This window comes from Trematomus bernacchii, unplaced genomic scaffold (assembly GCF_902827165.1).
Source record: "Trematomus bernacchii unplaced genomic scaffold, fTreBer1.1, whole genome shotgun sequence".
Classification (NCBI taxonomy): Eukaryota; Metazoa; Chordata; class Actinopteri; order Perciformes; family Nototheniidae; genus Trematomus; species Trematomus bernacchii.
Genome location: NW_022988050.1, coordinates 11,306,440 through 11,320,894, shown reverse-complemented (window position 1 = coordinate 11,320,894; position 14,455 = coordinate 11,306,440). Strand labels below are relative to the sequence as shown.

General features: G+C 40.9%; 3 protein-coding genes across 3 annotated transcripts in view; all 3 read left to right on the top strand.

Annotated features, from left to right (window-relative positions):
- Positions 1-3,561, top strand: part of kif19 (kinesin family member 19) — a 35,382-nt gene extending 31,821 nt beyond the window's left edge. Inside the window, 5 exon segments of the mRNA XM_034118856.1 lie at positions 135-240; positions 1,187-1,310; positions 1,537-1,925; positions 2,387-2,555; positions 2,648-3,561. Of these exon segments, the coding sequence (XP_033974747.1) occupies positions 135-240; positions 1,187-1,310; positions 1,537-1,925; positions 2,387-2,555; positions 2,648-2,775 (916 nt within the window). The 3' untranslated portion in view covers positions 2,776-3,561.
- A 1,010-nt stretch (positions 3,562-4,571) lies between these two features.
- si:ch73-127m5.2 (uncharacterized protein LOC561202 homolog) lies at positions 4,572-9,529 on the top strand. Its single transcript, XM_034120146.1, is given in 8 exon segments — positions 4,572-4,659; positions 6,150-6,802; positions 6,804-6,822; positions 6,952-6,989; positions 6,992-7,154; positions 7,247-7,376; positions 7,462-7,546; positions 7,548-9,529. Coding segments are annotated over 7 exon segments (726 nt in total). The 5' UTR covers positions 4,572-4,659; positions 6,150-6,661; the 3' UTR covers positions 7,698-9,529.
- A 769-nt stretch (positions 9,530-10,298) lies between these two features.
- On the top strand, positions 10,299-14,108 carry si:dkey-21e13.3 (uncharacterized protein LOC100150043 homolog). The gene is made up of 5 exons (XM_034119028.1): positions 10,299-10,377; positions 11,797-11,904; positions 12,529-12,651; positions 12,820-12,945; positions 13,636-14,108. The coding sequence occupies exons 1-5, from the start codon at positions 10,299-10,301 to the stop codon at positions 14,106-14,108; spliced, it is 909 nt and encodes a 302-aa protein (XP_033974919.1).
- The last annotated feature ends 347 nt before the right edge of the window (positions 14,109-14,455 follow it).

Below are 14,455 nucleotides of genomic sequence, written 5' to 3'. Positions count from 1 at the left end.
TAAGAGCACATCTGGTTCATATGTTTCTGTTCAACAGCTGATTTGATATAAACAGCAAAAGTCACAAAATGTACATATTACAATAACAATAGCAAAGTTAATTTCTCCATTTGTTCTTTTTTTTCTTCTGTCAGCGACAATAACAGAGTTTTCAAGAGCAGCCCTCATGCCAGGCAGTTGAAAAACTCGTCTGTAATGACCCCCCTTCCTATCCACATCAACGGCAAGGGTAACAGAGAGGTGAGGACTTTTCTAACTCTACTTATAATGAGCAGCATTCGCTCTGACTCGTTCCATTTCAATAGCTGTCCCTGAGAGGTGCCTCATGCTGTGAATTAATACAGCTGCGTCAGGTGTTGCTTTTGACTTCAAGCCATACGAATTCCTCTTTGAATTATACTCACATATATATTCCTTCAACAACTTCATTTGCAGCCCACACACCCGCACAATGGAGAGCTGTCATGAGTTTCTCTCAACTGTCTTTCCATTCAGGGTTTTTGCTTAGCTTTCCATGTTGAAACTCACAAAGCAGCAGAAGGATATCTTTGTACGGATAAAGCTAACAATACATTTTCAAAGATTCATCTGCAAATTATCTTCAAAATTAACTGATTCATCGTTTGGTTTGTAAAATGTGCATGTATGACATTTTTGCAAATAATACATGTTTTAACAGGTTATCACCAGGCCTTTTAGAAGACAAGTAAACAATTATTGAAATTGAAGGAACATTTCTGCAAAATTTAACAATTTACCACCTGGTCTGTCCTGTTTTTTGATTAATTAAATATATAATTAAATATCCATAAAATATTTTATATAAAAAGTATTTATAAAAGTAAGGCACCGACCGTCAATTAACTCAATGATAAAAAAAACGTGTCCCTGAAGTTAAAAAGATGGGAACCACTCAGCTAGTCGACTAATGGATGCAGCTCTACATATTGGTTCCAGGCTTAAGGTAATATTACCTCCATCTACTGTAATTTCCTCTTGTGTCAATGAGTCAGCAGTGTGACTCATAGACGAAATGAAAAAGAGTTATGAATGCTAGAATCCAAGTGCCCTATTCAAAGAAACATGTCATTTCCGAGAGGCACAGAGTTGATTCAGTTGGCTCTCAGTATGACCCTGACTGAAAGCAAAGTGACTCTGTGACCACCTCTGGATCTCATGTCTGCAGCTGCAGCCTCTGGCCCCTGAAAGCTCTCTGAGCTACACCCACCTCAGCCACAGCATCAGCAGCCACCTCGACTCGTCCCCCGAGAGCAGCGAGGCCGGGGCGGAGGTCGCCCTGACTCGAACAGGTAAGATAACAGAATATATTCAGGACAGGTTAGTGGAGTGACAAAATAAATCATTAATGAATTGAGAATGTTCAATTTATAGTCTTTTAGCACGTACAAATATGATATGAAATTAATCTTTTTCAATCTCTGAACAGTTAGCTGTGCCCATAAAATGTATTTTTTTCTTAAGTAGCCTTTAATGTGTGGTGCAGTGGGTCAAATATAAATCCCTGTGTCTCTGCAGAGCGGCAGCAAATCCTGAAAGGGGTCCAGAACATCGTAGTAAAAGCAGCCCGTCGTCGCTCCAAAGCCCTGGAGGCGGACGCGTTACGGTTACCCCCTCCGCCCTCCCCTCTGGACCCCAAGAAGCAGAAGAGCAGCCTCTCTTTGAGTGAGGCCCCCCCCAGAGGTTTGCCGATGCGACGCGGCAGGCAGCCCAGCCCCGAGCTCAGACACGCCACCTCGGACGACAACCTGTCCAGCAGTACGGGGGAGGGGCCTGGCCTGCAGGTAACCTGGACACGCCCACGCAACCGCCAGGTCCCGATCAAAAACCAGACGCCCCGAGAGGCGGACTTTGAGGCTCGCCGCAAGAAGAGGCGTTCCCGCTCTTTCGAGGTCACTGGTCAAGCAGTGAGTATTTTCCAAATGATGCATGCACAGGAGACAATGATGTATTAACATGAAATATTAATGCAGAACAAACAAAGCAGCCATTTCTTTATGGCCGTTTAGGGTAGGAAAAATTCAGGCAAATGGCAAACAGCCTCAATAGACCATATCAGGTTGTGACATTGCTTAAGGATGAACTGAGCAAACCTACCTAACTAACTAACCTAACCAAACTAAACACGTTTTTTGGCCACATCCCAGTAATGCATATGCTGATCATGACACTTTCACACAAGATTCCTTCAAGTATAATAAGGTGAAGTAATAATGTTTTATGTGGGATGACAAATGTGTTTAATAATTAATAGAGGCTTCCTTTAATATTTTAATTAGCTTAGTAAAATCGAAGCAAATTCAATGAGTAACATTTTAGTACAAAATAAGAAAAGCATGATATAATTTCTCCCTCTTCTTGTTTACAGCTGCCTCAAACAAAGACAACCACAGCTCAGAGGTTCCGCCCTCTGGACAGCACATCAGACCCCCATCTCCACAACAACGGGCCCCCACAGGCTCCCATGCTCCGCCCCCAGTTCAGAGGGGTCCCTCCTCTCGCCAAAATCAGGGCACACCACAACATCCAGCAAACAAGTGAACCACCTTCACTGCCAATGTAAACCAAGTATTGTCCTCAGTAACAACTTTGTATTGAGTATATTTTGTATGTCCCTTTCTTTTTACAGGCTCAAACACAGAGCCCTCCACAGCCCACATGAATAACCTGAAGCGGGGATCCCAGCTGCGGCAGCCCCAGCCCCTCCTCTACATCACCACCACAGGGACCGGGGCGCAGCGCACACGCAGACACTGAGCCAGCACCCCAATTTATCCTCAACACCAGCACTAACACCCAAACCAGCCCCCCAGCCCAGCATTTAACCCCTGAGTGACCGACATCAGGCAGGACTGTGAGGCAGTATGACTGAGACACCTCCACGCAGGTCTCCTCTGTGCTTTGCTGTGGACACTGAGCAGCGGCGCTCTGAGAGCCATCAGCCTGCAGACGCCAAAGATTGTTCAACATAAAGTTCTGTTCGGTTCTGTCCAGTGTTTCCACTTTAGCTTGCTGTCGTGCTAAATTGTGTTTGGTATCCTCAGGTCAGGATAACGTCAAGCTCACTATGAATGCAACATTGTACTAATGTTTGTGCGTTATGAGAATATATGGTTTGGTAATGTTCAGTGCTTGTGATAAGGGCCAGCATTGAGTTAATGGGGAATCATTAATGACTTTGTAATGGCAATGTAAAAACTGCATAATAGGAAATGGCCCCACATCAAATTGTTTCAGTATCTTGTAGTGACGTCCCGATTTAATGACACGCTCATATTTGAGTTAAAAAATCTTCTTGAATGTTGTGCCCGTCTGGATTCAAACTCAATGTTGTGTTCTCACACGCCCGGGGTTGATGCCTTCTCCCAAACATGACTGTTTAATGTCATGTCTGTTGTGTTAGATGTATAGTACCACAAGTTGCTTTTCCAGAGTAGTTGGCTGTTTTTAATGAAATTTTAAACTGTTGCCTTTACTTGTATTTTGTTGTCATCAACATTGTTTTTCATAATTACTACTTTTCTATGCTTTATTTTGTACATTTTTTTTTACTTTGTACCCCTAAATAAATTCAAAGAAGATGAGAAATGTTGCTCCTGTTTCTTCTGGTACAAACACATTATTAATTGGCTCCATTTAAAACAACTTTGATTGCAGCCAATAAAAATGCGGGACCAGGATTAAAATGAGTGTCAGTTGTAATTGTATTTTTCTAAATAATGAATCTGTGCAAATGAATAGTCTCGCATCTGTTACCATGACATTTCTTAGTCATTTCTACAGCAGAAAATGTTTACTCACATTATGCTTTCTGCTAATTGGATGTAATATTCTAAAACGTCCCCTAGAGGGTGAACAGTCACATATGGGCAGAAGAAATTCAGCATCCAAAGGAAAGTAGGCCATCTGATGGACCATTTTCTGCTGACAACACATTTGTTTATCCTAAAAGAGGAATTTTGAGCTGTTATCTAGCTTGTTTTAGCATGTATTATTCAATTTGGAGGATTATAGTCATTGTATATGGCTGATATTGAAAGTTGCATGCCCTATTTAGGATAGGATTGTTTTGAGTCCTTAAATCTGGCATGGGCACCCTCGCCTGCATATATAATTGTAATCACAAATTGCGTGTATATTTTATGAGTGAAAGGGCGGATTTTATTTAAATATATGAGGGTGTTTCGCAATCACTTGTCAAACTGCTTCTTCCATACTTGCTGCACCAAATGCAAAGTATCTTTAAGTAAGTATATCATTTGCAAATGGTTATGTACGCACTTATATGCTTGAAATAGACTTCGATATATTTGTGTATGAAAACAATTGTGAAATAAGTCCGAAAAGGGGAAAAAAGGATATTTTCATCCCATTGTATTATGAAAAGACTACGTCGGAAAATCCCGCCTCCTCTGAACTACTGACGGCATTCCTAACCAATGAGGAGTCACATACTTCAAAATTGGATGTGTCAAATCGACCAATCAGCGGAGAGATTACGGCTCTCGGACGGTAGTGCACGTACAGATTGATTTGCAACCCGCCGAAGCTACAGCGGAGAAGGAGGAAAAATGTCGCTGGCGTCGATACGGACCGTTCTAGGATCAGTGGCCTTTTAGGAAAACTCTGACGGCAGGTTTGGTGAGTGGGGGCAGCCGTCACTAGTTGCATCTTAGGTTAGCGGTTACATTTGGGCAGTCCCGTCCAGAACCGCTATAGATTTTATCCCGTTTTGTGCAAAGTTTTCGGGCCTGCTGTTTAGAAAAACCCAGCAGCAGCCGCCCATGGCAGCCATGATGAATGTTAGTTACGATAAATGAAGCATTGTTGATATAATGCGTCGATAGTTGATAAGGTTAGCTTCAATGTCATCTTTTTCCTTATAAATTAATCCTACAATTCAAAATGAGCAACTGTGGTTATTACATGTTTCCAAAATGAAGGAAAGTTTTCTTGTTGAATGATATATTCTAAAGTTATTCATTTGTACACCAGAGCTGCACATTCTGAGCGCGAGACTTAAAACGAGTTATCACGCGCGTTTAACATGGGCTGATTCTCTGCGCCATTTATAACGTTTTGAATTACATTTTATTGCGTGGTTACTTGGACATTGACAGGATACTAAGTTGACCTGAAATAGATATCCTGTTTATACGTCTCGTCCCAATCTCTTCTTTCAGCACTGGCTGCGCTGTAGCTGCGAGTAAAACAGACAGCAGGAGTGATGTTGACACAGAAGCTGACCTTTTAACTTGCCTGCTTAGCCCTTTGCAAGGTCCAATTTAAACACATGCCATGTCAGGCGTACATTTTCCTTTTGTATGGTGCGTAATTCACCTGGATGGGTTTTTCCCACCGAGAAAATCACATTCCTGCTGTGTCTTTTTCATTCAAGTCGATGAATAAAATTCAAAATATGTAGTGTCATTGTGACCCTGACTTCTACCAAACCACATTTACGTAAACTCACTTTGGACTTACTTGATTTTTCTTGTTCTCCAGAAACACTAACTCTATATCCCTCAAATTAATGTTCAACCTCTATTAATACTTTTGCACATGTTCCATCATGGGCTTGTATTTGATAAAAAACATTAGTAAAGTCTAAAGAGAATAACATTGACAAAAGAACACAATTAGATTACCAGAACCAAGTATGAATGGTGTTATTGGTTTAAAAAACAAAAAGAAAGTCCTGGATTCAAATGTTACCAATGTATAAGTGTTTGCATATAGCCTACTATGAGAAATTAAATTACTCATTATGCAGAACAGCTCAAATCAAAATATAATATTTAACTGGAGTTATAATTATGAATGTGTTCATCACTTAATGTTGTAGCTGGGTTAGGGTAACAACATTTGGTACAAAATCCTTTTGCCTTTTACTATTCCAAAACCAAATCAGTAATTATGGGTGAGTTCTCCGAAAACAATTATCATAGCTCTAATGGATTGACTTTGACTTTCCCACAGGCGAGTTAGTAATTATAATGTTATTTATTTATTATAGATTAGTATCATAATTAATAAGTCAACAGAGCTTTAACTTTGAATGTGAAGCAGCTCAGTGAGAACATTAGAAATGATTTGGTACTAACCAGGTTTTTACTATGTTTTTCTTTCAGAATGAATCCTCTGCTGTGATGTTTCCATGAAGGATAACACGCTTCCTGATACTGCACAGAAAGTGGGAACGCTCTAACAGTTTTCAAAGTGGGAGGTTTATCTGGACTGTAGGGGAGAGTCAGTTTATGTTTCCTTGTTGTCTAGTCAGCTTCAGCCATAACAATTTAAGAACAGAGGAGGATACTGTAACACTACATGGGCCTCTAAGGTGACCTGATCTGATCATTAAGCCTCTGGAGCCTCCTCCCTCAGCTAGAAAGGTCACATTTCAGCAAAGACATGGACCCAAATACTCGGGTGGTGGGCCTGGACGCCCAGGGGAACATGGTTTTCACCGTGGTCAAACCCGTAATGGGCATCTTCCAGGTGGCTTCAGAACAAACTGGCAATGTGGCACATGGCAGCATGGGGCTCCAGGGTTTATCTGAAAACACATTAATTCTCCCTCAAATACAAGGCCAGCTTGACCAGAACCAGATGGAAATGCACCATTTACAGCCTCATATCCAAGATGCCCCAGATGCAGGTTTCTGCCCCCGAGCAGACAGAGGTTGTGCCCCAGAATCAGGACCCGCCTCCCAAACTCAAGCACAAATCCAGATCTGCAACCCACATGCCTTTTGCTGAGGTGTCGTCACTTCTGGATCCCAACAATGAAAGGATCTAAGGCTCGTAAGTGGCCAGATATGTTATTGAAAACATTGTACATTTCAAGTTTAACGCATTTATGATTGACATTATTAAATACTATTAAGTCCATGCTGTGCTGATTCCTCTCCTACTGTCTTGATCTGTTTTAAGGGAAATATCTAATCTCGTATGATGAAATCAAGCGGACGGCCTGCAGGCCCCGGAGAAGATGTCGCTGCGCTCCCTGGCAGCGTACACTCGGGTCAGCAGAGGCCCGGCCAGCAAGAAAACTCTGCTGGAGTCACTGAATGTTCTCGGCCTCACACCAAGCACAACTACCTCTGTTTCTTCCTCTTTCTCCAAACTCACTGAAGGTGACACAAGATCTGTTAAAGGATGTGTAAATGTGCTGTTGCTAACAAGAAGCAAAAGACTTAACTGTGTTTTAATTTGTGTATGTGGTAAGGCGACACCCGAGCATTGTGTGACGATATGAAGGACTTTGCCCATGACTACATCGACTACAGCAACATGGCTAAACAACTCATCCCTGAGACCAACACAGTTCAACACTGGTCCAAAATAATTGAAACTAAGTACGTTACTACATGTCCTCGCCATAACCTAGCCTTCAAGAGGTGTGGAATAAAGACCGTAATAACACTCTTTTTTTCTTCTTAGGAACCACCTGGAGGACATGAGGAAGTGCTTCATGGACCCGGTGAACAGCGGTGCGTTTGATAACGTCACTCACGGCCTGGGGTCTCGGTATGTTGGACGCAGCCCTGGACATGGTCATTATGGTTATCGAGCAGAAGATCCGGATCCTGTCCGGCGCAGCGGCATCAGACCCGGCTGACTCCGCTCCGCCAATGCGCCGTATCCGCAGGCGCCACCGAAAATCCCCGCTCGAATGACATTGAGTCCCCTCACAAGGCGTCTGCTGGGGTCAACGAGAAAGGGAAGGTCATTTCGAAGGGCAAGGCTCGAGGCAAGCCAGGAAGAAGATAAGTCAGGAGAGTGCAGCTGTTGTTCTGATGGAAACCCAAACAGAGCAGTGCCAGCCGGATGATGCGCAGGGTAATGTCCTCACTCTGGTGTCTGTTGGATATGAGACTGTCTCCAGTGGGCTCAATACAACAGGGATAGTTGGACACAATGTCACATGACCAGTCCAAAGAACCAATTATAGTCCCATTCAAAGGGATGAAACACAGGCTCTGCACACTCTGTGAAAAGAGATCACAGCTATGGCGGGCTCAGCATCAACGTATTATGTTACATCTTGAAAAAGACTAAAGGAATAGTTGGATGTTTTTGGAAATGCTCTAGCTTTCCTGCAGAGCGTTAGATAAGAAGATTTCTACCACTTTCTTGTCAGTCCGTATTATTATTATATAATATGTAGCTGGGAACAGCATGTGGTTATTTTTACATAAAGGCTGGAAACAGGTCAAAACAGTTAGTGTCTGACCAAAAATAACAAAATCCACCTGCCAGCAACTGGAAGTCCACCCAATTAACACCTGACATCTAATTAGTTAGAACCACACAATAACATCTGAAGTGTAAGTAGTGGTTTTTACGGTTTGGTATTGTGTTTTCTACACTTTTTTTTTGTACAGAATAAGTCATGTTCAGTGAGCCTTAGAAGTTCAGATTTAATTTAATTTGGACAAAGCTAGGCTATCTGTTTCCACTCTTCATGCTCAGCTAAGATAACGAGCTGCTACTATGTATTGAATTTACATAAATGAATGTGGTTTCGATCTTCTGGTCTAACTCTTGGTCAGGGCCAGACTGGGATAATAATTCAAGCAAGGACCTTGTACTTGAAATGTATTTTTCTGGGTACTGTTTATGCCAGTCAAATATCTTTTTGTTTTTATTTTGCTACTAAAGAAAAATCTGCCAAAAAAACCCAACAAGGATAAAAACGTCTTCAGTTTAAAATATTCAACTGCACTTCAATAATCAATGCATCAGGAATAATTAGTTGATTTTTGAGCATTCTTGGAGTGTTTATTTGACACCAGGCATTTCCCTAGAGCTCTGATTGGACCTTCGTTGACGTCATGAAACTCTGGTAGATCTGTGTTAACGGAGGCCCTACATAGCATTGATGTGTGGAAGCCATGTATGAATTCAAACAGAATCAACTTGGGAGTGGAGTTAGGATATTATAGTGTGCTATACCATCCCTGGTAGCATGTGTTTTTTAATACTCTCTTACTATTACATTGAACACTAATCCTGTCCCTTGCTTATGAGCAATTGTGCAGTATTAAGCGGTATTTCTCTTTCATATTTTATTTTCATTTAGAAATGCTAAATGAAATGGGTAAATCAATAGCACATTTCCCTAAATGCCGAACCATCCCTTTAAGTGAATCCTCTGTTTCTTTAGTAGCAGGTTTCATATATGTGTAGTCTAACTGAATGCAGTTGCATATCATTTTGTTAACTATGTTTTCAGTGAGAAAAAAATACAGATGTTTGTAGACATGTTGAACACTGAGGACCCTGCCTGTGCTCAGGTGTGCCGCTCATGATTTAGAACAGATAGTATCAGAGGTCTGGATTGTATTTTCTGATGGTGGTACAATGTCTCCTGTGTCCCTGTTGTATTTATTGGTTACATTTCCAATTGAAAATATTTTTGTTCTGTACTAGATTGTTGATAAAACCTTTGTTTTGACTGGAATCTCAGGATTTGAGTAAAATATAAAGATTGGATTTTTATAACAAACTCTTGATGCTGTTATTGTCTTGCGATATTGATATCATAAATATTTACGCATTTACCCGTGCCTAAATAGAGAATGGCTTCAGATTGAATTTAAAAGTGATTACATTGTTTTGAGTTTTGGGGAGATTTCTTTTTTCAAATCCAGAAGTCAGAGATGTTCACTTATTAACAAATTGTAATGATGGGTAAAAATTGTAATGATTGGTAAAAATGGGTAATGATGGGTAAAAATGATCATTTATATTAGTTGAATTATATAGAGACCTCTGGCTTAAGAGTTGCAGTACATCTTTGTTAAACATTTTAGGAAAAATGCTATCTAATAATACACAAAAACGGATGCCAGTTTCCCACCTGTGTGTTGTTTCTCAGAATTACTCGAAGCTTGCAAGGCATTGTGGGAGATGTTAGGGTGGTAAGAATACAGCCAAGCGCTAATACCTTAACTGCTCTCACACCTACACACATGCACACCCAGGGAGGGGGGGGGGGGGAGAGAGGAGCTTTAGGGAGGATTTGCTCGTATTAACCCTGAGAGTGGACAGGGCCAGACAGAGTACAAGGAAGACAGACTCAACAGGCGTGTAACAGACATCTGTCTTATTTTGCACACAACAGGGCAGCAGTAAAACGAGAACCAGTGTAGGTTAAGTCGTTTCCTCAAATTAACAGCTAATGACTCCAAAGACCGACACAGCAAGAAAGAAAACTGAATATGTCGACCTGAGAAAGTTTCACCAGGAGATGGAGCAGAATGGGACACCCTAGTATGCCACCCACGTACAGCTACCCAAGTCCCTGCAGCAAGAAAAGTAGATCCAGCCAAATACAACCCTACACACCAAACGGTAAGTGGAGACGTATAGTTGATGATTTACAGTGTGAAGTTGATGTTAATACAGTAATGTTCATGCTTTATGTTAGCACATGGGACCTGCTTATGCAACCACACGTATTGTTGGACAGAGAGCAGCTTCATTACACAAGTGTTTGTCCATTAGCCACACCCCCAAAGTGTGGCTCTGGGTCCAATTTGGAGGGACCATTTGTGGTAGTTTTGTTTTGTTTTTAAGGTTTATGTCCTAAGATGGGGGAGGCGTGTGGCGTAGTGGTCTAGTGCGTATGTGTTCGGATCAGGGGGGCACAGGTTCAAACCCCACTGCAGTCAGCATGTCGTTGTGTCCCTGGGCAAGACACTTCACCCCAAATTGCTCCTGTGGTGATTGTCCACAGTATTGAGTATGTAAGTCGCTTTGGATAAAAGCGTCTAACAAGTGACATGTAATGATACCGTTGCAGCTTTCTACATGCTATTACCTATTTGTATGCCTCCATCATTAACACTTTTTCATGTTTTCTCACCATTACACAACAGTCAGGATTAGGGGTGAAGGGTTACCTACAATACACAGAATATCATGATGTTATATATCATTGTAAAGCTTGGACTAAATCCGTTACCAGTCACATTTTCGTGACCCTGAGGACAACAGAATGTGATCTTTGGCCTTTAGCACCCCAATCTGGCAGATCCTGAATACCCCTCTAATTCACTGCATAATTATATAATGTGCCTATAGATATTTCTTCACAAACATCTTCAAAATTATATATTTTACATGATTAAAAACAATCGAAGGTTTATATTTAGGGACTGAAACATTCGATCGGTCAGTATATCGTTGGTTGTGACTGAAATAACTTGCAAAAGATAGCCATAAGACTTTGTAGACACATTTGTGGTCTCAAGAGGATGAAACCAACGTTTGAGATCCACTGACTGTCTCAAAAACTAAATAACTATTGGATAGATTGATGCCCTCCTTGATGAACTTTAAAACCTTTTAATATCTCAACATTTCATCATTAGATCAAAGTTTGAATTCGTCCAGTACCTTGGTTTATGACCAAATATTTGCTTAAATAATGACACTCTCACCTTCCTCTGTTGTACGCTGTTTAGTGTTTATTAGCACGTTAGCATGCTGTGGTTGTTTTGAAAGTAGGATGTATAGAAATAAATCAGAGCACCACAAAATTATTGAAATGACTTGCATGATTCTTCACTCCTTATTCATAGAGATTCCCATTGGTACTGCTTTTATACTCCCTATTTGATCATGTTGATGTGTTTATGAGCAGCCCTGCTTCTCTCTCACCCACCTGTAATAACTTCAGATTATTCCCACGCACACAGAATCCTTTCCTTATTTTCGCCCCGTTTTATAACTCTTAATACATCTCCATTTTCCCTAATCTCTCTTCAGACAACCTGAACAATGCGCTGGGCTCTATCAGAGTCCTGGGGTTGGAACTGATCGCACACGAACTCGAACCACATCTGAACACAGTGCTGGCCAACATTAAGGAGAGGAGTGAGTTAATTCAATTCTTAACACTGTGATATATCACTTGTAATTGTATTCCAGGCTGTGCTATTACTCAAGCCTAGACTTAACACTTCATACTACACCACTAAATACATCAACACACGTCACAGAAATGACAAGTTTCATTGTTGTTTTCTGGCCTTTCATTTGATGCTTATATTCCTGCTACCACATGCAATGTACATATTTATGTCTTTCCATACACCTATACAATTCACAAGACATAATTCCTCCCACTCCTAGTGGCAGCTTTATCATAAGAGCTCCCCATTTTAAAACCTGGAGCAAACAGCACACTGGTGAGGGCTGAGAGGGGATCAGGTGTATGACAGTTGTAAGTCCTCGCTAGACGTTAAGCTGTATTTGTGTCTCCCAGCAAAGAGCAGCAGGAGCAGAGAAGCAGAGGAGGTAAAGGCGGGTTACAGAGATCACATTAACAGTGAGGCTGAAACCGATTCTATTCAGTTTGAAGATTGAAGACACACATCTTATCGATATTCTTGATATGTAAAGCCTCATAATTCCTCGGCTGTGGCGTGTTCAATGACAGGATTATAACATGTTGTGTGTGAATGTGTTGTTTACATGTGAATTTCTGCGTGTGTCCAGAGAAAGGCGCTGCTGAGCAGGTAGTGATCAGTGGGATCTTGCCCATCCTGGCCCTGTCTCTGAGGAGCAGGGGGCCTCTCACTCTGCCCACCGCTAAACTTGTGGCTGAACTCGCCAAGGAGTGTAAGTTATTCACATTTATTAATACATAGTTTCTTATTCAAGCCCTTGATTCTTAAAAGTACATTTCTTGTCAGTTGCCCTTAAGGCCTGCTGCATCTTCTCCATTCTTTTATATATTTTTATTAATGTGGTTTTATGTTAATTCATTGTTTGTTTGTTTCCTGTCAGCTGTGGTTCGTAAAGGTTTCGGTGATGCAGGTTTAGCTCCGGCTTTGCTGTCCGTGCTGACCAGTCTAGACCAAGAGCTGCTGCTTCACGCTGCAAGAGCCATCTCTCGCATGTCTTATGACAGCTGTGAGTAAATTAAAGGTTTCAATCTAATGCATCAGAATAGGAATCTGCTTTATTGGGTTTTCACACTAAAGGAATTTGCTTTGTTATTGCAAAAAATAAAAAGCATTAAAAATAAAATAAAAGCACAATAGGGCGCCTTTAAAAGATAATAAAAAAACAAATAAAAAAGATGTAGAATTAACATAAATATAGAATGCAAGGAAAAATACAATTACATAATTAAAAAAAAAATACATTTAAAAAATATGTCCAAGAAACATAAATAAAATGTTAAAGAATACAAATAAGAAAAAACAATTAAATGTACAAGAAACATACATTTATAAAAGATGAACTCTAGAATACAAATATGAAAAAAACAATAAAAAATATGAACAAGAAACATAAATATCAGATAAAAGAGAAGAAAATATAAATACAATAACAGTCGGAAAATGTACAATTGCGAAATATTTGCAAGAAACATAAGTTAAGCATAGAATGAAAATACAATAAAAATACGGAAAAACACTTGTTAAATATCAGAATTATACATGTTGAAGAAACAAAATGGATAATACAATCAAATATAACCATTCCCTTTTCCCCCCTTTTACATTTTTTCCATGACATTATTCCAGGTTTTTTTCAATTGCTATGAAGCTCTCTTACATCTAAACAACTATTTTTTATTTGGTTCTATGCCTCCAGCCAAGCTGCAGCACCTGCTGCTCCGTCGGGGTGCGGTGCCTCGCCTGGTCGCCATCCTGCTCCGCTTCCCTGACAAGGAGGCCCTGGAGGAAGTGTGCCTGCAGGCGCTCTGTAACATCAGCGGCATGGGAGTGGCAGAGGAGGCAGGCATGGTCTGGGAGAGGGGTGCATCTGTGAGGCCGGGGGAGACTGTTTTTCACGGCGTTTCTCCTCACACCTGTGATGTTGCCTCTTCTGTGACTCTGGTGTGTGTGTCTCAATGGGCCCCGGGTCAATATGCGGTCAATATTGAGGTTTTCCAGCGCTGCTCCTCCTCTTTCTGGAGCCTTCACGGGAACAAACGGAACGCTCGTTGGTTTCCTTTCTCCAGATTGGGAAGCTTTTCTAATCTGTTGAAGATGATCAAATTCTCTACAAGGAGTGTTCCTGGAACCAAAAGTCTGAGGAATCGCTTGTTTCACACTTTCCTATGACAGCTTATAAAACTCTGAAGAAGGGACTACTACAACCTCTCTGAACACTTCACCAATTATGGAATGTTTACACCTTATACACTTTTTGTAAATATTTTGTCATATTCTCAAAATTGTTCAATGTGTCTTGTCTATTCCTGTTTACTTGTATCTGGCTGATGGCAATGTACATCCTCTCTGAACCACCTGTATTACTAGAGTTTAACACTAGATGGCATGCATGTGCTTTGTGGAAACACATGTTTGTGTGCATTGCAATGCTTAAGAAATAGAACACCAGTTTGTGACTTGCACACATGCCTACTCAGATGGACTGAACTTGATAATGACAAGCTGTCTGACTGCAC

What these genes read in the sequence shown, in the direction of transcription:
- si:dkey-21e13.3 (XM_034119028.1), top strand. Translation starts at nt 10,299, where the DNA reads ATGCCACCCACGTACAGCTACCCAAGTCCCTGCAGCAAGAAAAGTAGA. An exon ending in GGCCAACATTAAGGAGAGGA is followed by an intron (nt 11,905 to 12,528) that starts GTGAGTTAATTC and finishes GCGTGTGTCCAG; the next exon opens with AGAAAGGCGCTGCTGAGCAG. An exon ending in TCGCATGTCTTATGACAGCT is followed by an intron (nt 12,946 to 13,635) that starts GTGAGTAAATTA and finishes CTATGCCTCCAG; the next exon opens with CCAAGCTGCAGCACCTGCTG.